This window comes from Aspergillus stella-maris, assembly GCF_047715825.1.
Source record: "Aspergillus stella-maris strain CBS 113639 unplaced genomic scaffold BDV14scaffold_17, whole genome shotgun sequence".
Classification (NCBI taxonomy): domain Eukaryota; kingdom Fungi; phylum Ascomycota; class Eurotiomycetes; order Eurotiales; family Aspergillaceae; genus Aspergillus; species Aspergillus stella-maris.
In genome coordinates, this window is record NW_027396811.1 from 432000 (window position 1) to 455855 (window position 23856).

Consider the following 23856-nt stretch of genomic DNA (forward strand, 5'->3'; position numbering starts at 1 on the left):
GGAGCTCTGAGTCTGGGCTGTTCCTGGGGGAGGTCGATGCGGGGGTCCGTGCCTCGACTGTCAGGTTAACGGTGATGTCACCTCCAGTCCAAGTTATCAACAACTCAACGACACCTCCAAGTCATCTAGCCGCATCTATCAACTGGGATCATGCACAGTCTATTGGCTGGGCCAGTATAGCCTGCATAGTAGCGGCAATTAATTGTCGTGATTAAGACTATCTTTACTACCTACCTGCATTCCGGAACCGGCCAGACTCACAACGCTCCGCACGGCCGCATCCGTCAACAGCTAGCTAGCTACCTTACAGATAAGAATGATAAAAGAGCAAGAAAATTTGAAGGGTCTCGACTCGTGACATTATATAAAAAAGCTCTAGCTGAGGTATATCCATTATCCAAAGATTATTCACAAGAAGTAACAGCCAAACATGGCTCTCCACGTCAGAAACGGTATAAGGTACATCGTTATTCCGCCGCTTTAAAAGGAATTATGAAAAAAAAGAGTTATCGTTGAGGTGGAAGTGGTTGAAGTCTGTAAAATGTAACAATTAGTTGATGCGTCGAGAAAATGACGAGAACAGTTATCGTGAGACTTACAACTTCTTAAAGGTTGTTGCCGAGGGTGGCGACGATGGAGCCGACGGAGGCACCGACACCAGTGAGGCCGAGGTTGGCAACGAGCTTAGCGACGGAAGGAGAGAGCTTGATCAAGAGAGCCTTGCCGCCGTTGCCAACAACGGTGAGGAGCTGGTCGGTGGGGGCACCAGTCTTGTTAACGAGCTCGCCGACGGAGGAAGCCTCGTCAACGATCTCACCAACGGGCTCACCGACCTGAGGGAGACCAAGGCCGGAGACAGCGGAAGCAACCTCGGGGCTGAGCTGGATAAGGAGGCGCTCAGAGTTGTCGCCAGTGACCTCGAGTATGTCACGGACCTGGGGAACAAGGTCGCCAAGGATCATGTCACGCTTGAGGTTGTTGCCGAGGGTAGCAACGACGGAGCCAACGGGGACACCGAGACCGGGGAGGCCGAGGCCAGAGACGAGACCGGCAACGGTAGGGGCGAGCTGGAGAAGGAGGTAGTCACCACCCTCACCAACAACGACGAGTAGACCCTCGACATCGGGGCCGAGGTTGGTGAGGAGCTCACCGACGGAGCTGGCGCTGGCGACGATGGAGCCGACGGCGCTACCAAGGCCACCGAGGCCGAGGCTGGAGAGAAGGCCAGCGACCTCAGGGCTGAGCTGGATGAGGAGACGCTGAGCGTTGGGGCCGGTGAATTCGAGGACGTCGTTGACCTGGACACCGAGGTCCTGGATGATGTGGCCGCTGCCGCTGGCCTCAGCAGCCTTGGTGGTAGTGGCACCAGTAGCGGTACCGAGGACCATGTCGACGGCCTTGGTGGCGGTGGACTCGATGCTGGTGGTGGTCATGGTGGGAGCAGGGAGAGCCACGGCAGTAGCGGCAAGGGCCGCGATGACAGAGATGAGAGAAGCCTTCATGGTGAATGTATTAAAGAGTGTGGGTATTTAGTTAGGGAATGACTAAAGTTGGAAAAGAGTCAACGAGAGAACGACTTGCTTGTGAAGGATAGTGAGAAAGAAAGAGTAGATCGAACGGTCGAGGAAAACGCTGCTTCTTATATGCCGTTGAATAGGGATCTCCAGCAGCATGTCCTTGTCGATCGTTGCACATCCGGTACAGCTCGCAGGACTTTCGACTCAGGGACTTGGCGGGCGAACCCGTTTGCTGATTTCGAATTTTAGGATCATTGAGGTACGGACGGTCTAGGTTGTGGATGAATGGATACAGCTGGAGACTGAGGGTTCGAAGCTCTGACCAGTTGGAGCAAGCTTGTCACTCCCACATGGACATAACAGCGCCATGAGATATTTGCCAGTACCCTTTATTGATTGTCTGAGAGGTATTCCTACGAGAATGCCATTCCCTAAAGCAAAACAAGAACCTGGTTACCAGTAAGCAAGGGCTCGTTTATCGAATTCTAAGAGATCGTGGCTGCAGAGCCAACGTTTAACCTACAGAATGTATGCAGCCTACATCTGCAGAGTAATTCGTGCCTATTGTGATCTGCATCTTCATCTTTTGTGGTAAAGCGCGCCACTGAACCCTACGGCGTCGAAGTATAGTTTGAGCCATAGCTCCACAGAGGAAGTCTTACTCAAGCCGCCTCGAGCCAAAGCGAGAGCATACGATTGGATGACCTTCGGAAGTGCAAGCGGCGCAGTAGATCGACATTTGCCAAGCAAGCGAATCAGGTACCGTACAATCAAGTAGTTCATCCACTTTAGATGAACCGGGGGGTGCCAAAGTACGGTCACGATTGATTGTTGACTCGTTATGGAGTGCATCCAAAGACTGCTGAACTAAGAAATGCTCATGGGATATGGCAGATTTTTCCGGCGTGTGTTTGCGAGAGTTCTGGCCATGCCTTTAGCCCTGCAGACTTTGATGTCTAATGCTCGCAGATCAGAGCCGAATTTTCCAATAGCTCCTGGGCCGACAACTTTCATGTAGAACTTGGATGAGGCTTGAATATTGGGCAAATATCGGGACGTGAAAGCTCAGGATCAATATGATTTCGGGGCTGAAGCACGGAATCTTCCATGTCTCCGATACTCGCTACGTATTGAGAATCGGTACGATTGCCGCCAGAGCCCAGGATGGAGTGGCGTACGGGAAGTGGGAGACAGGCAATATCGATAGGGGTCAGTGGGTAGACAGCATGGTTCATGGAGACTGTGCGGACTGCGGACAGCTGGATGATGGAACCTGACGACTCATACAGCCGGACTCTGCTCTGAGTCCCTGATTATTGGCTTTAGCCGTTGTATATCCCCACAACATCGGCAAAAGTAGTCCTAGCAGCTCCTCATGACGCAGGGCGTTCGGTATTCAAATCGGCGATTGGGAGCGGAAGCTCTAGGATGGCGCCGATCACGCATATCCTCATTTGACAAACCAGATTGCTGGGCCATGCAAGGGGAGCCGCGTGGTTATGGGTCCCGGACTCCCGATCTGCGGAACAGCACTATGGGAGTCGGTGTAGGGCGTAGGCGTAGGGTCTTGCTAAGTGATTTGTTCGGCAGTTGAGCTCAAACTGCGGAGTGCTCTGCCTTATATTGTGATGCATCTTCCAGGGGTTGATAACTCGACATATAGAGCAAGGACGGAAGCCGTCGCGGTAGCCCTGGTAACTCAAATCCCAAAGGATCACGGGCACTCAACAACAAAGAAAGTTCTGTCGAGTCAGAAGCCTTTGTTCAGGACGGAATTGACCTTCCAGGCTTCCACGTTCCTTGGGCAGTATTGGTATGATCTCATGCTCTTTTGGAAAAAGGGGTTGAACCTTCGAAGCTCTCGTGGTGGAGTCGCTGCAGTTCGGGTGGCGACGGCTTGGCTGCCTGTGGGGATCTGGCTACTCTGCAAAGAGTAACGCCCAGGTCGATGCTTTGACTACTCCAGTCCTCCTGAAGTCTGAAACCACTATCAGCAATTAGCACTCCAATGCTTCCGAGAACAACGATCAGGAGTCTTGAGGATGACGGAATCCCTTTATATTAATTGCGCCCGTGCTGTGTCCCGCACGTGGAGTAACCTTGGCCCCCTAGACTATACGGGGTAGGAGCTCATCCTGATTGAACATCCTTTCGGCCGCAGATCATTCCGGAAGGCAATATTTGATATTGAATGATCTCACGGGGTGATGAAATGCCGGTTGGGAACCTTGGTTACTCTGGAGGTCACGATCAGGGGTAAGATTTCTGAAAGAGACGAACGGGATGCAATCCGCACGGGGGTTCCATGGCATGAAGTCATTGTATTGAAAGTCGATATTGGTCTATAGATTTCCAGGGAAGTTGGCCATTCAACATTCCCTGATTCGGGGAGAGGGGAAGAGCGTTGGGCAGATCTTTGTGTCAAATGCTGATCAGGTACCCGACGCTTCAACCGCACATACGTAGCACGTCAATCGCTCTCGTATGGCGCGTCCTCCTTGTACACATCGTACTTGTACTGGCTGCCGGTATGGTCGGCTCTCAACTCAGCCTGACCCTTGCCATAGACCTTTTCACGCGCTGTCAGCCCTTCTTCCTGCGGTGCTTCGGAGTAGATGTCGCGTCGACGAAGCTCTGGGACCAGAAGGTCTACAACATCCTCGAATGTTCCGGGGGTGGTCACATATCCAATGTTGAAGCCGTCTAGATCCGCCTCGCGTACCCAACGTTCCAGTTCATCTGCCACCTTCTCAGGCGTTCCGACAGCAACAGGTCCCAAACCGCCAATTGCGGCCTTCTCGGCAACCACGCGGGGAGTCCATCGAGGAACTTCTTCACTTTTGGTGGTAAAGCTATGAAGAGTGCTGGTAACCTTGTGGGCCTCGAGTGAGTCGGCAGCTGTGATATCCTGGTCCAGATGAAGTCGGGAGATGTCGATACCAGTCCATCCGCTGAACAATACAAGACCCCCAATGACAGAGGCGTACTTCTTGAGTTCTTCGTACTTGGCCTGTGCTTCTTCGTCCGTCCGCCCGAGGATTGGAGTGAAGGTAGAGAAAAACTTGATTGACTGTGGATCGCGACCAAGCTCTGCAGCTTGCTTGCGAATTGCCGCGACTTTAGGGGCGAGAACTGATGGTGAGTGGCCGGACACGAAAATACCCTCAGCATGAGCGGCGGCGAAGCTAGAACCCGCTGCAGATGTGCCTGCTTGGAACAAGAATGGGGTTCGCTGCGGCGACGGGTCGACAATGTGACGTGAGTTGACAGAAAAGTACTTTCCCTTGTGGTTGATCTGCCGAACCTTGTCGGGGTCTACGTATGAGTCGGCCTCAGGATTCGGGCTGAGTGCGTCGGGTGCCCATGATCCTTCCCAGAGCCTGCATCAATAAGACCAAAGCCTTGAGTGGGGTCGAAGCGAGGGTCTGTCTTACTTGTACAGCACACGAAGATATTCGTCTGCTTGACGGTACCGCTCATCATGCTCGATGGGTGAATCAAGCCCGATAGCCTTGAAGGCAGCCTTCTTCCATGAGGTCACGATGTTCCACCCAAATCGACCGTCCGTAAGATGGTCTAAAGTCGAGAAGCGCTTTGCCAAAAGGAAGGGTGGCTCAAAGGATGTTGATGCTGTGATCGCAAAGGAGAGGTGCTTGGTCACAGCTGCCATGGCTGAGATAGGCTGGCCTCTCGTCAGTTCCTATTCTCATTCATCTCGACCAGGATTGCATACGATTGTTGGATCTGTGACAGGCCATTGTGCCGCGCGCCGAATGCACTCATCTAGCTTTCCTTCATAGGTATCATAGCCACCATAAGTGTCGGCCAAGAACAGGGCATTGATACCTCCCCGTTCCAGCAGCTTCGCGAGCTCAATCCAATAGCTCAGCTTTCGTTTCGTGGCCGATTTGTCACTTGGATTCTATACTCGAGTTAATTAAGCCGTGATTTTGGATTTGTTGTCAAGTACTGACCTTCCACTGTCCCGGGGATAAATGTCCCACAGTCGACATATCAAATGCGTTCAGGAGAATCTTCTTCTTGCCAGCTTGCGGGACATCTTGGTCACCTGTAACGTTGCTGTCGCCCATACTGTCTAGATCACTGACCTTTCTGACGATAATGGTGCTGCATTCAATGGATTGATGGAACCTTTTAACCCCATTAGCAATGATGCATTATGTGCTCTTGGCCCCGCGGCGTTCGCCATAGCTCCCCCTCATCGCGCAAGCGCTACATGAAACCATTCTTACTCCAACGAGTACCTCAATATCATCTTATCAATTCGCAATCGACCCCGCATAAATCGCAACGTGGGATGGTGGTAACGGACTGTTATTCGTTCGTTGCCTAGAATCTATAGATATGTTCGAAATTGGAGGTTGGCGTTCCATGTTGGGGATGGTCAGATCTTGACAGGCATTTCACCATTTAGAACCCAATTACGTGACATTCGACCTTCTCAGGACAGTGTTCAACTCTATTCGAATAATAAAAAAAGGCTCACTCGGCCGATATCCAAGAGTCGTCTAACCGGTGAATTATTTGAGTGTGTCATTGTGCATCGAGCTACCCGTGTCAACCCGAGGCAGTCTTACTCGGTTCGAATGACTCTACGACCGTGGTCGATTCTAGATCGCGAGTGTTGTTTGAGTCACCGGTACCTAAAGCAGTCTGCGTCGCTTCTCGCTTGCTGTCGACAGTTAGCACTAATTTTTGGGGCAGGGATCGCCGATACGTACTCCTGGCGTGCAATGAAGTATTTGATAATATGAGCCAAGGCAATCAAGCATATAGCGTTTGCAAGAACAAAGGAATATCCTTTCGTAAAGCGCGGACCCTCAACCGTCTTGAACACTAACAGCGGAGTCCAAGCGGTTGTCGACTGTGCAACAGTATTGAGGATGACCAATGTGATAGAGCGCTCGACCGGCGAGTAGCGCAGTTGTTCGTTCACCCAGCCATAAAGAACACTCGACATGGACACAGCAGAGTATGTTGTTATGAACGCAAACCAAAGCGCAGACTCGGGAACATCCCAAGTCACCAAAATGATGAGCCCGATAATGTTCCAGATGTGAGCGACAGTAATCGCCCATGCTGGGCCTAACACGAGATCAGACGCAAAGCAAATGAAAAGAGTGTAGAACATCCCGAGAGCGGGTGAGATCGCGCCGAGCTCGTTCAAACGACTGGTGGCATATTTGTTCAAGCTTTTGAGCCATAACAGATATCCGCCAGCACTTGTGTTGATACTGCCATTCCAGAAGAAAACATCCAGTAGCATAAGGGCCCAAAACTTCCAGTTTCGGAGGACATTGACAAGTGATTGTAAGGTCCATCTGCCCTTGAATGTGTGACCAGCCCGAGACAGGCGAGCCTTTGAGAGCTCAATGTCCTTGTCGTTGATGACCAGGCGGTTGGGCCGATCCGGGGTTCCGGGAAGAACAAAATACCCAAGTATTCCAATGGGAATGGTGATAATTGCACAAATGATGTACATCCAACGCCAGCCTGCTAGCCCATGAACTCCATCGAGTCTTGCCGACGTGCCTGCTTGAATGAGACTCGCTGTTAGAGTGCCCAAAGTAAGGCCGACGTAGAAGCATCCTCCCCTGCGGGCAATCTCATCACCACGGTACCAAGCACCTGGGGAGAAGTGAGCAGTTGATCATCTTTCGAGGATGAAGAGAACAGAGCTCACCGAATATGTAGTGCATGCCGGGGAAGAAAGCTGCCTCAAACCAACCTACGAAGAAACGGTACGCCATCATTTCGCTGAAGGAAGTCGCGCGATATTGTAACAAGGTGAACACACCCCACATTATATCCAAAAAAGGGATGACCCAGGACATCGGGAACTTTGTGAAGAGATACGCGAAGGGTATCTGTCCTACTACTGCACCGACGGTGTACATAGTTTGCATTTCGACAAGCTCGTTTCCGTGAAGATTGAGGTCTTCCTGTAGGCCGGAAACGTATGCGTTGTCTATAGCCATTAGCTGAAGAATTTGGCAACTTGGAAAATGTCAGAAAGTCACGTACTGATGTTCGCCTGATCAACATATTTGACCCAATATGCCAGAAAGGCATAGGGAACGATCAAGGCATCGAGCTTTAGAATAAGCCGTCGCTCTTCCTTGGTATCCTGATTCGCGAACCACTTGATGTGATACCACTTTCGACGCTGGCGAACAGTAGACATGATGCTTCTTTTGATGGAGACTGGTTTAGCTCTCTTGCGCAAAGACAGAGAGAGCTGTTTTAAAGCTCAAAGCAGACCCACAAAGATGCAAACCCTAGCTTGTATTGCGCGAGACTGGGTGATCGAGCGACAATCACTTTGCTATCAGCGCTCGTAGAGGTCCCCTCAAGATGCCTGCATGTTTAGATGTTGGCGTTGGGTCTTTAGATTGCATGGAAGATTGTGATTGGGTATTTCGAGTGATGGTGGCCGACTTCGACGTGCAGACGAATGCTCGTTGCCAAGGATCGTGTCAAGTGGTGGAGGTAAGGCGTGCTCGGTCTGAGGTTTTGACACTTGCATGGCAGCCGCGGCTGGAATGTTTGAAGAGCCATTTGCTTTTCTAGAGCTCTGAGTTTCCCGATGTTTAGCCTGGCGAGCCTAGAACTTGAACGCAACCATACCAGCGAAGAGACAGATAGGTAAACACCGCCAGGACAAACAACACTAAGATGTCGATTCTGAGGGGGTCTTGAAATTGCGGCATTTTTTTCGAGCTCCTGAAAGCTCCTGAAGAGTAATAAAGATGAAGGAATGAGAAAGAGACGTTGTGTGATAAAAGACATTTAAATGTACTGCAGGAGAAGAAGTCTCGTCCCGGAGGTTACTGCATTCATATCTAGGAAGGAGAAATGGCTTATGAAGGCCAGGAGAGCAGACGGATGGGTTCAATCAACTCATTTGATTGGTAGAATCTATTGCAATATCTTAACACTTCACCATCTGACTACTTTTGACTTTTCATCACACGCTTGGTTTTCACGTTTCCGCCGGACTGGCCCGAAGAATGTCTTTCAGTTCCGTACTTGGTTCCACCACTCGACGAAGCCCTTTTCGCGCCAATGTTCGCTGCTCAAAGGCATACGCCATCGAGATAAGAGCTTCTTCGCTCCATTTGGGACCGAGAAAGCTGATACCTAGTGGAATACCCGGCGCACTCTCAACCACATCTCCTCGCGAACTATACTGTATGGGAGTGCCTGATGGAAATGCACTGAATGGAACTGTAACAAGTGGGGTGCCAATGACGCCCGGAATATCAGTTGCTAGACATGAGGGAAGTATGACTGCATCGAGCTCATTTCGTCTGAGGGCACCCAGCAAGCCACCTTCCTCGCCAAGAGCGAGTGATTGCTGATACAACGGCCAGAACTCCGGCGACGAATTGTTCAAACCAGCGTAAATAGCCAAATCCCAGTTTCGCGTGTCTCTGGACGGATAGTCCTCTTCAGGACTTTGTTGCGTGAAGTTGCGAATGTCCGCTAGTCCATGGAGGTTGTTTGGGTTGCTTGTCAGCCTTGAAAAATAGGCTGCGAGTCCGCTCAGAAGATCTGCTGCCACTACTCTTTGCGAAACTTGGCTTTGCAGGAATGTTTCATATGAGGTAAAATTGGTGCCGTCAATGATAGTCGCACCTGCTTCTCGCACAACGGCGACGGCTTCTTCGAATGATGAAGTGATAGGGCCAGCCGCACTGTGAAAGGCTCTTGGTAGTGCACCGAGGACATTTCGAGGGATACCTATCCGCTTTCCCTTGAGCCCATTCAGGTTGCAAGCGGCAACATAGTTGTTCTGACTTGTTCGATATGGAGCAAACAGCGTATAATTATCCTTCGGGTCGCTACCCGCAATAGCTTGCAGAACAAATGCTGCGTCACGTACTGTCCTAGCCAGTGGACCGATTGTATCGGCACGCTCGCTGACCGGAATGACCATGAATCGGGATGTGAGACCAACTGTCGGCTTAATACCAACGACATTGCTCTTCTCTGCAGGAAGTATAATACTGCCGCTAGTCTTTGAAACGTATATCAGGACAGGTTCACAATAGTCAGCAAGCTTGCAGATCGACTTCTACTCACCTCAGTTCCAAGGGCAGCAAATGCCAGGCCCAAGTCAGCTGCTACCGCGCTGCCGCTAGAGCTACCGCTCGGATCTTGCTGTTCGTGATAAGCAGCATACGTTTGACCGCCGACAGCGTTCCAGCCATGTGTAGAATTCATAGACCTTGTATTTGCCCATTCCGATAAGCTTGTCTTGCCCAGGACTATCGCACCGCTTTCTCTCAGTTTTGCGACGACAGTGGCATCCGCGGAAACCTTTGCTCCAACGAGCGCATAGGAGCCAGCTCAAAAGAAAGTCAGCTTTATACATTTCGCGGAATGCAAGGATTACGTACCCGAGGTTTCCATGTTATCATACGTGCCAATGAGGTCTTTGACAAGCATTGGGAGCCCGTGCAGAGGACTAGGTCACTGACATTAGCATTGTGGGCAAATATAGAACGAAGCTATTTCCTACCCCAGGGTTTTGCCATCTCGCCTATCCTGGTCAAGCTGCTCAGCAATGCTCAAAGCGTCTGGGTTGATTTCCAGGACGGGGTTAAGCTTGGAATTGACTTCGTGGATGCGGGAGATGTATGCCTAGGAATCACATTAGCAAGAGGTGTAATGAATTGTAGGAAAAGAAATTGACCTGGACAAGATCCACGCTAGTGAAGCACCCCAGACGGAGACCATCTTGAAGATCGCTTTGGGTGGCATCAAGCAGTGATGGAAAGATGCATTCGGGGAGACGCGAGGCTGCAATGGCAAGTCCAATGAGCGACAGGAGCAAGAGCTGCTTGAAACAGACCATGGTCAAGATGTGAGGGAAATTGACTATGTCGTGATACCAATGTTGGACCCACGGCTATTCAACAGAGCGCAAAGCAAATACTCCATCTGTCTCATTAACTCCGGGGTGAGGTTGTTGTTACCGAGGCGCTGGCTCAGTTGGCAAGGAATTGCTTGTTTGAGCGGTCGGTGGCGGCATCTGCTGCATGACCACGCTCCTCCCTGCTTCTTTCCCTGCTTCCTCTCTAATGTTCCTCATTTCAGTCTTCTATGTTTGGCCCCTAAGCAGTTCGAACTGAAACTTCGAGACAACATCAAAGAGGAGGAGATTACCCGTCTGACACTCAACAAAGGAACCGTTGGGACATTGTCTGCGGTTCGTGCCGAAGCCATTGATGCGCTGACCAGGGACGAGTGAAGTGGTGAAAGCTTGAGTCTTAAAGACCAAGTAATCGATTCTCTTCCCGCCAGATGCTCCGTGTCGGCACTCATAAAGGATACTAGGTGTGGCTTCGCTCATGCAGGGGTTGGTCGGGTGGGAAAATCGGCAGGTAAGCAGGACCAAGACAGCAATCAAACACAATCCATGCTGAATGCAATGCAACATAACACTACTGCACCCTCGGCCCTTCACCCTTCGCTTCGATCTCTTTGCTACCCCCAAAACACTGATTTCCGCCTCATCGTCCATTCTGCCAGAGATCTAGCGGTTTACCTTGCTTAGATCTCAGAGGGTAAGCGCTAGACATCGGGCGGATGATAGCCAGAACGACAGGGATCTGCTCCAATGAGAACTTCCTTCATCTCTCGCTTCTTCTTACTACTTTCGCCTGCTCTGCGTCCTCGGTGCTTGAGAACGAAATCGAGCCTTACCACTCTGTCACAGGGCCTTACAAGCGATTGGGCAATATGACTGTTTTCCCCTCGAAACAGCCTCGCTCATCACATGATGGCGCTCGCGGCTGAAGAGGAGTCTTCTGGCTGTGAGACGGACGAGTCTTCTCAGCAGCACTTCTATTCCATCTCTTCTCTCTTCTTCAAATAGCTTTCGCATCACTAGATGGTTGGTACCGCTTCCTTAATCACACCCCAAGCCCCCAGACTGATTTTCTAGGCGACTGCCCACCTCGAATTTCCCTTCCTCGAGGAGGTGTATACTCCATCTGGATCTCCACTGATCGAGTAAGATACATTGACCCACTCTGATTTGGCATTCATCACTGACATTGGCGGTTGCTGGATAGCTTTGTCTTCGTCCATGGACTCAATCCTCGCGCTCGAAATGACCATCCTTTTCAGACTTGGACCCACGAGAATGGCACCTTCTGGCCGCGTGACTATCTCCCACGAGACATTCCCAATACTCGTATTTTCGTCTATGGGTATAACTCAACGGTGACTGATGCTCGGACGATGTCTACGGCGAGCATCAAGGATCATGCGGATACCTTGCTGAATTTGTTGGACATGGAGCGCAATGAACAGATGGTGGTCCACTGAAACCCCCTTCAATAGCGTCAATAACTGACTCTTTCAGGCTGCGAGAGCTCCTAAGATTATCTGGATTTGTCACAGTCTGGGAGGTCTAGTCGTCAAACAGGTATGCACTTCGCAAACCTAGCTGGGCGACACTCGACTAACTTTTGAAGGCATTGCTTAATGCACACGAAGACCGCAAATATACTTCTATCCGCACTGACACCTCTGGCATCGTCTTCTTTGGCACTCCGCACCGGGGAGCCAAAGGCGCTGAGCTCGGAAAAATCGCTGCCAACATTGCCAAGTTCATCTCTAAAGGCCACGCCAAGAATGACCTCCTCCAGTGCCTGGAGGAGAACTCGCTCTTTACTAGACAGATGTCGAGCCGATTCAAGCAGCAGCTCGAGGACTACCAGATCGTTAGTTTTGTTGAAGGAAAAGAAGTCTTTATAGGAGGCAGCGGTCCGGCCTCGATTAGCCATGTGAGAAAAAGTCCAGTCTTAAGAAAAAATTGATGTTTAACCTTGATAGCTCGTGGTCGACGAAGAATCTGCCATCCTCGGCCTACCTGGTCAACGAGAGACTCGTTTGAAGTTAGACGCAGACCACTCGCAGATGTGCAAAGTCAGCAGTCGCGGAGCAATGTACAAGCTGATTAAAGGAAACATCAAGCAAATCGTGGACCAGATACTCCTCGCTGAACGGGGATTCGTCCCAAAACCCTCCCCATCACCAAACCCTGGTCCTCCCCTACCTCCGCGGATGCACCTCAACAGCAGTTCGCCGTTCGCTGGCCCTCCCCGTACGCCAGATCCGACCGAAGATCATGTCATTGGAATGATGTTCCAGCCAGCTGACAACGACCCAAGATCAGTTCAAGTTGCAAAATGCATGAATGACTGGAAATGGGACGACGCACGACGCATGCAATATCCGATCTTCCAGGAACATCACCGATCGTTGGGTCAGGACCACTACAGCACGCTATTAGCAGGATACTACCTGGCTGATATCGAGCTTCAGGCTGGGTGTTTCCTCAAAGCAAAAGAATGGGCTGACTGGGTGTGCAACAACTCCCAGCGAGTCCTCGGTAAGCGGCACGAGCTTGCGATGAGATCAGAGAGCATCATTGGCGAGCTCCTCTTTCGACTCGGAAAGAATCAAGAAGGCCAATCCGTCTGTGCCAACGTCCTCGCGCGTCAACAGATGACAATTGGCGAAGACCACCTTGATACCTTGGACACGCGCCGGCGAGTGGCGTTAGCCTACGGGCACCTCGAACAACGGACTGAAGCTATCCAGGCAATGACAAAGTACAGTGAAAGCACCGGGCGCCTCTTGGGAAAGAACCACATTCTTTACTTCTCCAGCGTCTTAGATACAGCTGAGCAGGTGCTCTCGCAACGGATGAATAGCACCGAGGAAATTATGCTGAAACGCTACACCGGCACCGATCCTCAAGCCGAGGCTATTGAAGCTATCGTGCAAGAGCTAAGCACTCGACTTGGCCAGAACCATCCTCTTGCAATCCGAGGCATGTGGATCAGCGGGGCTATGCAGGCGCTTGACCCAGAAGGCGGCTCCAGCGCCTCAGAGACTCTCCGACGTGCCCTAGCTACTTCAGAAGAATACCTTGGTCCCGAGCACTCGGAAACAATGAGCATAGTCGGCGTCATGGGCGTGATGTTTGCCATCCGCGGATCGTTGACCGCTCACGGATACAACCCCTTCATGCAGGATAAAGGCGCAAACCTCACGAATGCCCTGCCGTGGCTGCAGCGCTATTTGAGCTGGTCGGAGAAGAACCACGGCGTTGGGTCTCCTGATGTTATAACAATCCTAGGTCTCATCGCGAAGATGTACTTTGGAACTCAACAGTACCAGCCTGCACAAACATATTTTGAGCGACTGATTGCATCGTACAAAGCTGCTAACCTTCCCGTGCCGGAGGACGTGCAGAGCTCTTATCAGTTATGTCGCATGAACACACGGTACCTAGCCCCTCAACTTGCACTAGGAGGAGGTGGCATAGGAGGCGGCCAGGGAGGGGGGTTGGATTTGAGCAGGCTTTTGGCTTCGTTCAGACGATTGTAGATCGACGTGAGATCGGGTTGTTCTCGCTGCATTGTTATATACTCCGCATGATGATGGGTTTGCCTTGGCTTCTTGGTTTTGGAATGTCTTTGATCGCATTCGAAATGGATTTTTTTGTAGGCATTTGATATTGAGATTTTTTGCAAAATACTTATTTTTCAAGTCGCATTCCCGTTCTTGTTGGAATTGAGGTGATCCAAACAGGACATGAATGAGGAGACCCTGTCTGATAAACGCCAAGACAACCACCACAGCAGCAGCGATAACGACAGTCTGCACAACCTGCTGATAAGCCTCGAGATCGTCGCAGGTGATGGCGAATGGACGTTAGGTTCCTGGCACATGGTCTAGCCTAACGCTTGTTGGCCTGAGAACGGACCATGTGCGCATCACCGATCGCTTATTGGTGGTTTGCGGCGGGTGTGATACCTAGGTATGCCTGAGCTGGTCCATGGTGATCCTTTTCTTGGTTGCTGGTTCAGGGTCCGAAATATAATCAACTTTGACCTGGAACTCACAGACTTAAATATTGTTGCTGTTCTACAGAATATACCGACTGAGTAAAATGGTTGCACCATTGTAGACTATTGTGCACTATTGGGTGGTGCTCTATGAATAGCTCTTTCCGTATGTGTTTGTAGTACCCCCTTGCTCCCGCGGCCTGCTCCCCCTGCATTGACAGTCACCATGCATCTTTCTTCCTCGCGAAAAGGAGATCAAGCACAACTTGCACCGCCAGTCCCCTTCCGATCCTCCCACCTACCTAACTTCTCTTAACACCCGCCGTCTCCAGTCCAGTGCTCCACGCATCCTCTTCATCGACTCGGCCACCCACCCGACCATCGATCCAATGGCGATTCCATTCCCACACCCGTGAGCCCGGCATGTGCTCTACATCACCGTATCAAGCGGCCTAACTCAGCCCACGGGGACTGTACTCGAGGATGCACTGGTTGGACTCGATTGACCTAGTGCTCCGTCCCTTCATTATTGTTATCTCCGAATTCTCTTGATTGGGGACTTTTACCTGAGCTCCAGACACTCATTCACTCATTCAGACCACACCATTCATTCGTCTTGCTATCAGTGGGTATCATTATATCATTCATATTCTCCTACTCCCCGCGCGCGGGGTTGGTGAGCTTGATTCACGCGTCGAGATTCTATAATAAATCCGGTCGGTCGCTCTTTTGTCGGAGATTTAGAGCTTGAGATTGTTGAGGCCGATCCTGTCTTTGCGACATACACGTGTTGAAAATCAAATTGAGTCCATTACTCGTTCGTCATGAAGACTAGCTCTTGGGGTGCTCCCCTTGTGTTGTCGCAGCTTCAAACGGTGGTCGAGGGCCAAGATGAGGTACAATGGCTGGGGTCGCATGTCAACTTGTTGTAAGTCCGTCCTCATACGCGCTCGATGTTTGATTGTGATAGCTTATAAAGTGGAATGGTAGCATGGGAACAGAAGGTGGCGGCAACAACTTCCCTGGTACCGCTAGGCCATTCGGTATGGTCAAGCTCGGCCCTGATCTACTGAGTGGAACGACAGATGCATACTCCGGATATTTGGCATCCGGCGAGTTCTCCGGGTTTAGCATGATGCACGAGCAAGGGACAGGAGGCGCACCAAAGTACGGCACTGTCTCTCAACTGCCTCTTGTGGGCAATGTCACGGATCCGCTTTCGAACATCACTGTTGGTCGCTCAGGAGCGGACGAGGCGGAGGTTGGATACTACAAGGCGCAGACTGCCGAGGGTGTTACTGTGGACTTGAGTGCGACAGCTCATGCCGGCATTTATCGATACTATTTCCCGGATAACTCCACCCAGAATAATGTACTGGTCGATGTTTCTCATGTCCTCCCTTCGTTCCGAGGCCAGGGACTCAGCCAGGGTTACAAGGGTGGTAACTTGACGATCTTCCCTGATGGACATTACGAGGGAAGTGGAACTTATGACAACGGGTGGAACAGATCGCCTGATTGGACTATCTACTTTTGTATGTAACTGTTACTTGGCGACCTGAATTGTTGACAACTAACGTGCCTAGGCGGTCACTTCGAGAACGTTATCACAAGCAACCGGACCTATACCGGGACCGACGATGGTGGTAGCGTGGAACAGGACAGAGGGTTCGCCAGTTCCACATCCACGTTCACGCGAGTTGGAGGACTCTTTACCTTTGAAGACACAGACATCATATCGCGAGTCGGCATTTCATGGATCTCGACGGACCGAGCCTGTGAACATGTCGAGAACGAGATTCCCGCCGAGACCACTTTCGAATCCATTGTCGAAGATGCACAAAATGAGTGGGACAGCACAGTCTTCTCCAAAGTGAGAACGACGAACACCAATGAGACCAGCCTCTCACTGCTGTACTCGTCACTTTACTTTATGCACCTCATCCCCACGAACCAGACAGGCGAGAACCCTGGCTGGGAATCTGACGAGCCATATTATCAAGATATTTTCACTTTCTGGGTAAGGATGAACTATCTAGGCTCCGAGCTGCATCTCTAACAACGTGATAGGACACTTTCCGCTGCGCGACCGCTCTGATGCACATCCTGCAACCGACTGCGTACGAAGAGCAAATTCGCTCTCTGATCGACATCTGGCGATTCGACGGTTATTTACCTGATGGACGCTCCTCAAACTATAATGGCCGAACACAGGGTGGCTCGAATGCGGACAACGTTCTTGCTGACGCCTACGTCAAGGGCTTGCGTGGTGCTATCAACTGGGAAGACGGATACAGCGCAATGGTGAAGGATGCTGAGGTCACTCCGCCCAATGAACCGGTCGACTCCATGGCAAAGGACTCGTCAACCAAAGAAGGCCGAGGCGCTTTGCCAGACTGGAAAGACCTGGGATACATCACACCTAGATACTCCCGCGCCGTCAGCCGGGCCGTCGAATACGCCTGCAACGATTTTGCCTTGTACCAGGTAGCATCAGGTATGGGAATCGAGGACGACGCAGACAAGTACCTGAACCGGTCTAGAAATTGGAGAAACCACTGGAACCCAAATCTTGAATCTTTGGGTTTCTCTGGCTTTGTTGTCCCCCGAGATGCCAATGGCTTCATTGACACCAATCCAGTGACCAATGCTGGATACTGGGCAGACCCTTACTACCAGGCCAACTCCTGGGCCTATTCCTTGACAGGTGTTCATGATTTTGAATACCTCATTGAATTGGTTGGAGGAACGCAGATCATGCTTGATCGTTTGAACACCATCTTTGAGGACGGTGCGAGTGGCTCCAGCGGGATGATTTTTGATCCAACGAACGAACCGTGAGTTCCCACTTCTGTAACATATTCACTATTTCAGGAATAGCCAACTGACTCGTGCCAGAATGTTTAATATCCCATATTTATTCAACTACATCGACAGACAAGACGTTTCCGTCTCACAATCCCGCAACATCGCCAAAACGTACTACAACACCGGCGTTAGAGGTCTTCCGGGCAACAGCGACGCTGGCGCAATGCAGACTTGGCTCCTTTGGAACATGATCGGTCTGTATCCGATCACGGGACAAACAACCTTCCTCATTGTCTCCCCCTGGTTCGAGTCTCTGACCATCGACCTTGGTGGCGGAAAAACGCTTAATGTCACTGCCACTGGAGGAGACGGTAACGGTGACAGTAGCATCCACGTGCAGAGCCTGCAGGTAAACGGCCGCAACTGGAGGAAGAACTGGCTGGAGTGGGATGACATCTTTGCAGAGGGAGGCACCTTGGAGTTTGAACTCGGCAGCGAACCAAGCGACTGGTTCACTGGCGAAGTGCCACCAAGCCCTGCCTCCGTTCAGGGTGTGCCGCCTCAAGCCGCTGTCATCCAGAGCTCGGGAACGACGCGCAGATCTCGCAGATCTCGTGTAAGATAGACAAGCGCTGATTTGTTGTGCTTTCATAACCTTAGATAGATGGCGAGCCCCTCTCTTCCAACAATAACCATCTTTACCTTAGCTCAAATACTTCCCCTTTCAGGATGCATCGTAACCGGATTCGCGAGCAGCGAGTAGAGATCCGCAGCCCGAGAATCAGCCCCGGCCTTCCCATCCCCCATCCCAGTAAGCATCCAGTCAATATCCGTATCAATATTGATATCCTCAGGTTGTCTCGCCAGCACTTGCGCGCCAAATAACTTAGGATCCTCACCCATCCCATGAAAAGGGTGGCCCATCAAACCGACCTGCCCATGCTTTCCAAGCGCATGTCCTCTAATCCTTGGTTTCGTACGAATTTCCCATTTCCGCTGTAACCTCAACAGCAAATCCTTGGCACGACTTGCGCTAGGCCAAGAGATCGCGAATTCGTCGAGGGCGCGGAAACACGTGCTCAGGTGGCCTGCTATACCTGATCCTGTACTTCCCTGCTGGTGTTGCTGGTGCTCCTGCTCGCTGGGCCCAGAGGAGATTTTATACCCCGTAACGGCCGCAAAGAGCAGTAACAGCACAGCCGACGACGTAATCGCCACAGCTTTCGTATGGATCCGTCTCAACGTGAATCTGTTTTCGTACATTGTTAGGATCCGCGCAATGGCGATCGCGGACTGGATGCACATTTCGCGCGCGTGGCCGTGGCCGGGTCCGCGCGGGGGAGAGGGCTGGATGTGCGACTTTGACATCCAGGGGCGGTGGGCGTAGATGATGTTTTGGTAGTATTGCATGCTTTTTATTTCATTCATCGTTAGATTTTTGATGAATGGGATCGGGGTTGGGCTTTGAGGAAGGAAGGGCAATGACTCACTGGAGTAAGAGGACTTGAGGGATGTAGGGTGTTGTTTGATCATCGAGGGTTATTTGGAGTGGTGATGGCAGAGCAGCTTTCCAACCTAGGAGCTTCGTGACGATTTTCTCGTTCATGGATTGCAGGGCGACCTTTGAGATACTTGAGTTTCCGTATCTGGATCATATATAAAGTTAGTGGCATACTTGAGGTAAGTAGAAGAACGGCTAGGGATGGCATACAAGAAGTCGCCGCACGGAGCCATGATTTCGCAGAGATAAACCTGCTCTTCGGCCACGGCTTCCATGCAGTCTGGTACACCTGATCCGGCGTAGACAGAGCCCGGAGCGACGTATGGGATCCATCTGTCTTTGTCGCGTCGGACAGCGTTGCTGGTGAGTTTACCGACGGTTACGTCTTCCATATTTGTGCGGAAGGGCCGACCGAGATGGAATCCTAGTTGGCTAGAAGCGGTATATGTTAGAAAAAAGTATGTTGCACTGGCATTAAACAGAAAGAACATACTGGTCAACGGTGTATGCAGCCCAGAAGACGGCCCGGCGCAGGTCTGCATCAGCGGGTGTGATGATCCCGCTGGAGATGTAGGAAGACATGTCGAGATGTAACGCCAGGTTGAAAGCAAGTCGGATTGCCATTCCTAAGCCAGTGAGTTAGTGAATACTGGTATAATGTCTTATGTTAGACGTACCGCTGTAGAGCCATCCACGTGGTTCTCTTCCGCTTCCGACTTCGAGGCTGCTGCAGATAACCAGGGCTTGAACAGTTGCGATACAGGGGCTGTCCAGTTCAACCTCTAGCAAAGCCTTTGCACGAGTTCCGAAGAAGTCGACCATGGATTCTGGGAAAGTGACAAAATCTGGATGATAGCGAGTCTCGAAGGATGCTCCAAGGGCACACCTGTTATACGTGTTAAGATAATTGCCCCATATTGCATGAAAAGAGAAGATACTTACATTGCATTTCGGAGAGATTCGGAATAGTAAGGCGTGTCTCCCATGGCGTACCACTTGGATTTGGCATCTTCATATATCTTGCGATCGACCACGTGGAAAGATGGATCTTGCCAGCTGAAGTATAGATCCGTCAGGTGCTCTTCTAGAGCAGCAGGAACGGCCTTGTTACTTCCAAGGCGGCTAAGACAGTCCAAGGCATCATTCTGAGCGAGGTGGATTCCGGAGGTGTTTGTAGCTAGCATATCTGCCAGATTGAAAGTCGAGGTGGGGCCAAAGAATCGAGTCCTTCCCCCCGGTCCTATTTGCAATGTCCCAACTCTGTCAGAGAGCTCATCGATCAGACCTTCCACATCCTCCGCACTGCTGGGCTCTTCGACCAACGTCCTCTCATCGTCGGCAATGATGTTCTCGACTGCATCAGGTATTACATCATAATCCGTACGTAGCGGTCCGCCAGTGTAAGAAGAGTTGAGAAAATTGTGCTCGTAGGGGGAAGCCGGCATGACGCAGGAATCAGCACCGAGTTGCCAGTTCCAATTACTGGGCTGTTCGCTATTTGGTTGTAAATCGGGCAAGTTCCGGTATAGTGACAAAGGAGCAGCGTCATCTTCGACCGTACTTGGCAAAGCGGTTATGCTGTGCGGACCACTAGAGCTCGTCGAATGATCGCTGGGCGATTGTTGTTGAGGGTCAAATCTCCCGGGGTCGTCTGTGGGATGACGACTGATCGGTCCGGACAAAGCGTTCGCGTTCGAGATTGAGACTTTGTTCTCTTTTGAAGACAGTGCCGTTTCGCGGCCAGCCTGTTGTGCGGCGATAGGATTTATTTTATCGAGCCCAAGCATCTCTAGAACCTTTCCTAGAGCTGTGTCTTTTTCCTGTGACATCGGGGGCGGCTGTAAGCCATTTTCTCGGATGAAGCCACATAATTGGTCCACCCTACTCGTCAACAATTCGATCGCAACGCGCAGAGGCAATCTATTTTGTTTCATTAACGCCAGTCGCATCAGACGAACAGTCCTACTCGGTACTCACTTCCTCTTGTCGAAGGCTTGGTAGCGGCACTCGCGATTCCTGCTAGCGCAGTTGGAGCAAGCCGGTTCAACTCCGTCGCACTGAAGATGGTCATTAGAGAGATGGACAGGTACTATCAGCGACTGAGCAAAAACTGCAACTGACCTTGACCTTGCTCTCACGACAAGACACACAAGCCATGGTGGCATGCCTTCTCTTGGCAAAGGAGTTGGAGGTCGGCATTTTGCAGAATACAGAAGCACCGTTTGCCGCGCATTCCCGGGGGTGATACAGTTATTGCTGGTAGAAGAGAGGGCAAGTAGAATAATTGCGACAAAGCAGAGTCAGAAGATGGAGAGAGAAAAGAGGAGCAGGAAGTAAGGCGGGGAGACCGGACCAGTTTCTTTGTGGTGGAGCCAACCATCTTCCATCCACTTGCACTCTTCCACTCTTTCCATTCGCCTCTCAGCACCAGGTCTCGAACGCAACCAGCAATGCCAGTCCCAGACCTTACTTTCTGTCGTATGAATGATAGCTTCCTGTTGCCTGGGAGATAAAACACCCCTGGGCTTCATTTGACCCAGATAGGCTGGCTTTTCAAATCTAGAAAAGTGAATTGACCCCCAATTCGTTCGTCGATGTCTTCTCTAATCCACCCGACTACTACACAGACCTCCTCGGCCCCGATTCGCAGGCGGTTCTTCGATCTTACAACTTCAACAACGGCTAAGTGAAAACCCGAGGACATGGCCGACTCTCCAAAATCAATGCCATCATTGGCTGCAAATCGGTGTTAGTGCCGAGTGCTGCATGTGGGCCCCAGAGCATTCCGGACAATGGATGCCGAATCTCGGGGTGGTACTGTGGGGACGGCTAGCAAGTATACCCCAGATCTGCCTCTGCATACCACTAAATAGGCAAGTCATGCCTTTGCTGCTACATATCACAGGCCCTGGATTATTCACGTATAAAGTGTCTCATCAACCATGGCTTTGCTCAGCTGACCATCAAACCTTGGCTCACTTTCTGGCGCCCAGACTGATTATGCTTCTCCCAAATTCTCGGGGCAAAGCTCTCCAAGCTCGCATCGTCGCAGCATGTGGCGCGGGATTTCTCCTATTCGGTTACGATCAGGGTATCTTTGGTGGCTTATTAGACAATGAAGAGTTTCTCCGCACTTTCAACTACCCAAACCCTACGATACAGGGTCAAATCGTGGCCACTTACGACATTGGGTGCATCATCGGTACCATAGTGTCCATGTTCTATGGAGACAAGCTTGGACGAAAGCTCTCTCTTCTTACTGGATCTTGCATCTTGATCGTTGGCGCCATCCTCCAAACAGCCGCATACTCTTTGGCGCCTATGATCGTAGGGCGGGTGGTGGCTGGCATAGGAAACGGCATGAATACCATTGCGTGTCCGATTCTTCTAGCTGAGACTGCGAGGGCACACGACCGTGGCAAGCTCGTTGTTCTTCAAATGGTGTTGAATATCTTTGGAATTGTCGTCAGTAACGTGAGTATCTCACACTTTCAACTTGACCATTACCGGAAGCTGACCATACAGTGGGTGAACTTTGGTTTCACATATGTACCGAACTCTTCAGTCAGCTGGCGCTTTCCCCTAGCTTTCCAATGCTTCTTCGCATTAGTAACCATTGCAGCCGTCTTATTCATCCCAGAATCACCCCGCTGGCTGGTTATGAGAAATCGTGCCCATGAGGCCCAGGATATTCTCTCTCGACTGTTGGATAAGCCATTCGACGACTCAATAGTGGTTGATGAAATACAAGGACTGGTGGCCATGGTCCACCACGAAGCAGAAGTGCAGCAGTCGAATCCGCTCAAGGAAATTTTTACCAGAAACAGCAGACAACAGACACTACGCAGAATTCTCCTTGGTGCCGGTACCCCCTTTATCCAGCAGGTCGGAGGCACCAACGTAATTGCGTACTATCTTCCGATCGTCCTTACACGATCCGTCGGCCTTACCAACCGCCTTGCGTTGATTCTCTCTGCATGCGACTCCATTTCTCTGATGTTCTGGGGTGCCGTCACCGTTCTTCTTATTGACCGATTCGGCCGCAAAAAGCTGATGTTGATGGGTGTAACTGCCAGTAGCATTTGCTTCGCGCTGGTTGCTGTCGGACTCAGATACGGCGGGCCAGAAAACAAGGGCATGTCGATCTTAGCGGTCGTCTTCATCTTCATGTACTACGTCTTCTACGGCATGTCCCTGCTGTCAATGCCCTACCTCTACCCAGCGGAGATCAACTCGCAGAAGATGCGTAACATTGGCACCTCTTTCGCAACCACGATCAATTGGCTCTTTGTCTATGTCGTGGTTGTCGCGACTCCAACCGGGATCGAAAGTATCGGGTGGAAGTACTATATGCTATATGCGATCTTCAACTTCCTCTTCATTCCCATTATCTGGCAGTTCTATGTTGAAACTGCCAATCTTTCTTTGGAACAGGTCGATCGGCTGTTTGAGATCAAGCACGAGGCTGGAAAGGATATGAGCTGGTCGGAGGCCTATAGGATTGCTCAAACCGAGGCTCCTGGTAACTCTGAAGAAGCCGCTAAAGAAGGCCTCAAGACTGAACACTACGAGGAGGCTATTCCCTGATTACTCGCAGTACGCTTGCAACATACCAGGCGAAAGCGAATGTGATTTTATTGATAGAGGTTCGAGGATCCTATAGCAATATCGGACTTAGACATTGAACATTTAGGATAGATAGGATAGATTGCCAGGTACATGAACCATGTTCTCTGCTATAGTTCAGGATATCTAGTAGCAAGACTGCTTCTCGCACTGCATAGCTACGGCAGACTATTAGAACAAAACTGCAACAATAAAAATTTCACGTCAGCGCTAGTATAGGATCATTTACCGCCTTGTTGTCCGCCTTGGTTAGGCCTTTAATAAATATCTTCCTGGGTCTGGGTATTACTAGGTGTCATCGTACGAACCATGCCTCGTTCAGCTATTGATCTTGAGCCTTATAAGGCTGAGATTGTTAATCTTTATACTGAGAATGTACCCTGTGACTCTATAATAGAGAATCTCGCTGAATCACATAATATTACTGTTTCTGAACGCACGCTCCGTACACGACTTCGTGGCTGGGGAATTCAAAAGCAGAATCGTACGGTAGGAACTGATCAAGTTCTAC

At 50.8% G+C, this 23856-nt stretch overlaps 10 protein-coding genes across 10 annotated transcripts; 4 read left to right on the forward strand and 6 right to left on the reverse strand.

The window, feature by feature from the left end:
• Window positions 1-114: 114 nt before the first annotated feature.
• BDV14DRAFT_170825 (uncharacterized protein) lies at window positions 115-1226 on the reverse strand. The gene is made up of 2 exons (XM_073768277.1): window positions 600-1226; window positions 115-534 (listed from the first exon to the last, which is right to left on the reverse strand). Exon 1 carries the CDS (start codon window positions 960-962, stop codon window positions 606-608), a length of 357 nt encoding a protein of 118 aa, XP_073629836.1. The 5' UTR covers window positions 963-1226; the 3' UTR covers window positions 115-534; window positions 600-605.
• On the forward strand, window positions 1207-1861 carry BDV14DRAFT_170827 (uncharacterized protein). The gene has a single exon (XM_073768278.1). The coding sequence runs from the start codon at window positions 1318-1320 to the stop codon at window positions 1531-1533; it is 216 nt and encodes a 71-aa protein (XP_073629837.1). The 5' UTR covers window positions 1207-1317; the 3' UTR covers window positions 1534-1861.
• Window positions 1862-3987: 2126 nt separating this feature from the next.
• BDV14DRAFT_198681 (xenobiotic compound monooxygenase, DszA family) lies at window positions 3988-5608 on the reverse strand (the record flags this gene model as incomplete). Its single annotated transcript, XM_073773011.1, has 4 exons — window positions 3988-4897; window positions 4952-5199; window positions 5251-5439; window positions 5492-5608. The coding sequence occupies 4 exons, from the start codon at window positions 5606-5608 to the stop codon at window positions 3988-3990; spliced, it is 1464 nt and encodes a 487-aa protein (XP_073629838.1).
• Window positions 5609-5851: 243 nt separating this feature from the next.
• On the reverse strand, window positions 5852-7722 carry BDV14DRAFT_207863 (putative MFS transporter Seo1; the record flags this gene model as incomplete). Its single annotated transcript, XM_073775257.1, has 4 exons — window positions 5852-6210; window positions 6260-7166; window positions 7222-7506; window positions 7563-7722. The coding sequence occupies 4 exons, from the start codon at window positions 7720-7722 to the stop codon at window positions 6096-6098; spliced, it is 1467 nt and encodes a 488-aa protein (XP_073629839.1). The 3' UTR covers window positions 5852-6095.
• Window positions 7723-8405: 683 nt separating this feature from the next.
• Window positions 8406-10521, reverse strand: BDV14DRAFT_37074 (putative amidase). The gene is made up of 5 exons (XM_073776640.1): window positions 10237-10521; window positions 10063-10184; window positions 9941-10008; window positions 9624-9889; window positions 8406-9558 (listed from the first exon to the last, which is right to left on the reverse strand). Exons 1-5 carry the CDS (start codon window positions 10396-10398, stop codon window positions 8521-8523), a joined length of 1656 nt encoding a protein of 551 aa, XP_073629840.1. The 5' UTR covers window positions 10399-10521; the 3' UTR covers window positions 8406-8520.
• BDV14DRAFT_37050 (uncharacterized protein) lies at window positions 10522-11250 on the reverse strand. Its single transcript, XM_073776639.1, has one exon. It carries the CDS (start codon window positions 11065-11067, stop codon window positions 10645-10647), a length of 423 nt encoding a protein of 140 aa, XP_073629841.1. The 5' UTR covers window positions 11068-11250; the 3' UTR covers window positions 10522-10644.
• Window positions 11251-11664: 414 nt separating this feature from the next.
• Window positions 11665-14187, forward strand: BDV14DRAFT_37097 (LipA and NB-ARC domain protein). The gene is made up of 5 exons (XM_073776641.1): window positions 11665-11864; window positions 11914-11976; window positions 12026-12337; window positions 12387-14065; window positions 14113-14187. The coding sequence occupies exons 1-4, from the start codon at window positions 11790-11792 to the stop codon at window positions 13947-13949; spliced, it is 2013 nt and encodes a 670-aa protein (XP_073629842.1). The 5' UTR covers window positions 11665-11789; the 3' UTR covers window positions 13950-14065; window positions 14113-14187.
• Window positions 14188-15030: 843 nt separating this feature from the next.
• Window positions 15031-17885, forward strand: BDV14DRAFT_37102 (alpha-1,2-mannosidase family protein). Its single transcript, XM_073776642.1, has 5 exons — window positions 15031-15338; window positions 15401-15945; window positions 15997-16430; window positions 16481-17247; window positions 17309-17885. The coding sequence occupies exons 1-5, from the start codon at window positions 15235-15237 to the stop codon at window positions 17841-17843; spliced, it is 2385 nt and encodes a 794-aa protein (XP_073629843.1). The 5' UTR covers window positions 15031-15234; the 3' UTR covers window positions 17844-17885.
• A 41-nt stretch (window positions 17886-17926) lies between these two features.
• On the reverse strand, window positions 17927-21008 carry BDV14DRAFT_207865 (transcription factor domain-containing protein; the record flags this gene model as incomplete). Its single annotated transcript, XM_073775258.1, has 8 exons — window positions 20841-21008; window positions 20697-20776; window positions 19662-20639; window positions 19397-19605; window positions 19213-19345; window positions 18930-19151; window positions 18709-18864; window positions 17927-18629 (listed from the first exon to the last, which is right to left on the reverse strand). The coding sequence occupies exons 1-8, from the start codon at window positions 20916-20918 to the stop codon at window positions 17927-17929; spliced, it is 2559 nt and encodes an 852-aa protein (XP_073629844.1). The 5' UTR covers window positions 20919-21008.
• A 711-nt stretch (window positions 21009-21719) lies between these two features.
• Window positions 21720-23306, forward strand: BDV14DRAFT_207867 (sugar porter family MFS transporter; the record flags this gene model as incomplete). Its single annotated transcript, XM_073775259.1, has 2 exons — window positions 21720-22193; window positions 22245-23306. The coding sequence occupies 2 exons, from the start codon at window positions 21720-21722 to the stop codon at window positions 23304-23306; spliced, it is 1536 nt and encodes a 511-aa protein (XP_073629845.1).
• Between the last annotated feature and the right edge of the window lie 550 nt (window positions 23307-23856).

What these genes read in the sequence shown, in the direction of transcription:
- BDV14DRAFT_170825 (XM_073768277.1), bottom strand. Translation starts at nt 962, where the DNA reads ATGATCCTTGGCGACCTTGTTCCCCAGGTCCGTGACATACTCGAGGTC.
- BDV14DRAFT_170827 (XM_073768278.1), top strand. Translation starts at nt 1,318, where the DNA reads ATGATGTGGCCGCTGCCGCTGGCCTCAGCAGCCTTGGTGGTAGTGGCA.
- BDV14DRAFT_37074 (XM_073776640.1), bottom strand. Translation starts at nt 10,398, where the DNA reads ATGGTCTGTTTCAAGCAGCTCTTGCTCCTGTCGCTCATTGGACTTGCC. An exon ending in CGAGATGGCAAAACCCTGGG is followed by an intron (nt 10,009 to 10,062) that starts GTAGGAAATAGC and finishes TCAGTGACCTAG; the next exon opens with TCCTCTGCACGGGCTCCCAA. An exon ending in TTGCTGCCCTTGGAACTGAG is followed by an intron (nt 9,559 to 9,623) that starts GTGAGTAGAAGT and finishes TACGTTTCAAAG; the next exon opens with ACTAGCGGCAGTATTATACT.
- BDV14DRAFT_37050 (XM_073776639.1), bottom strand. Translation starts at nt 11,067, where the DNA reads ATGGACGATGAGGCGGAAATCAGTGTTTTGGGGGTAGCAAAGAGATCG.
- BDV14DRAFT_37097 (XM_073776641.1), top strand. Translation starts at nt 11,790, where the DNA reads ATGTCTACGGCGAGCATCAAGGATCATGCGGATACCTTGCTGAATTTG. An exon ending in TGGAGCGCAATGAACAGATG is followed by an intron (nt 11,865 to 11,913) that starts GTGGTCCACTGA and finishes TGACTCTTTCAG; the next exon opens with GCTGCGAGAGCTCCTAAGAT. An exon ending in GTCCGGCCTCGATTAGCCAT is followed by an intron (nt 12,338 to 12,386) that starts GTGAGAAAAAGT and finishes TAACCTTGATAG; the next exon opens with CTCGTGGTCGACGAAGAATC.
- BDV14DRAFT_37102 (XM_073776642.1), top strand. Translation starts at nt 15,235, where the DNA reads ATGAAGACTAGCTCTTGGGGTGCTCCCCTTGTGTTGTCGCAGCTTCAA. An exon ending in GGGTCGCATGTCAACTTGTT is followed by an intron (nt 15,339 to 15,400) that starts GTAAGTCCGTCC and finishes GTGGAATGGTAG; the next exon opens with CATGGGAACAGAAGGTGGCG. An exon ending in TGATTGGACTATCTACTTTT is followed by an intron (nt 15,946 to 15,996) that starts GTATGTAACTGT and finishes TAACGTGCCTAG; the next exon opens with GCGGTCACTTCGAGAACGTT.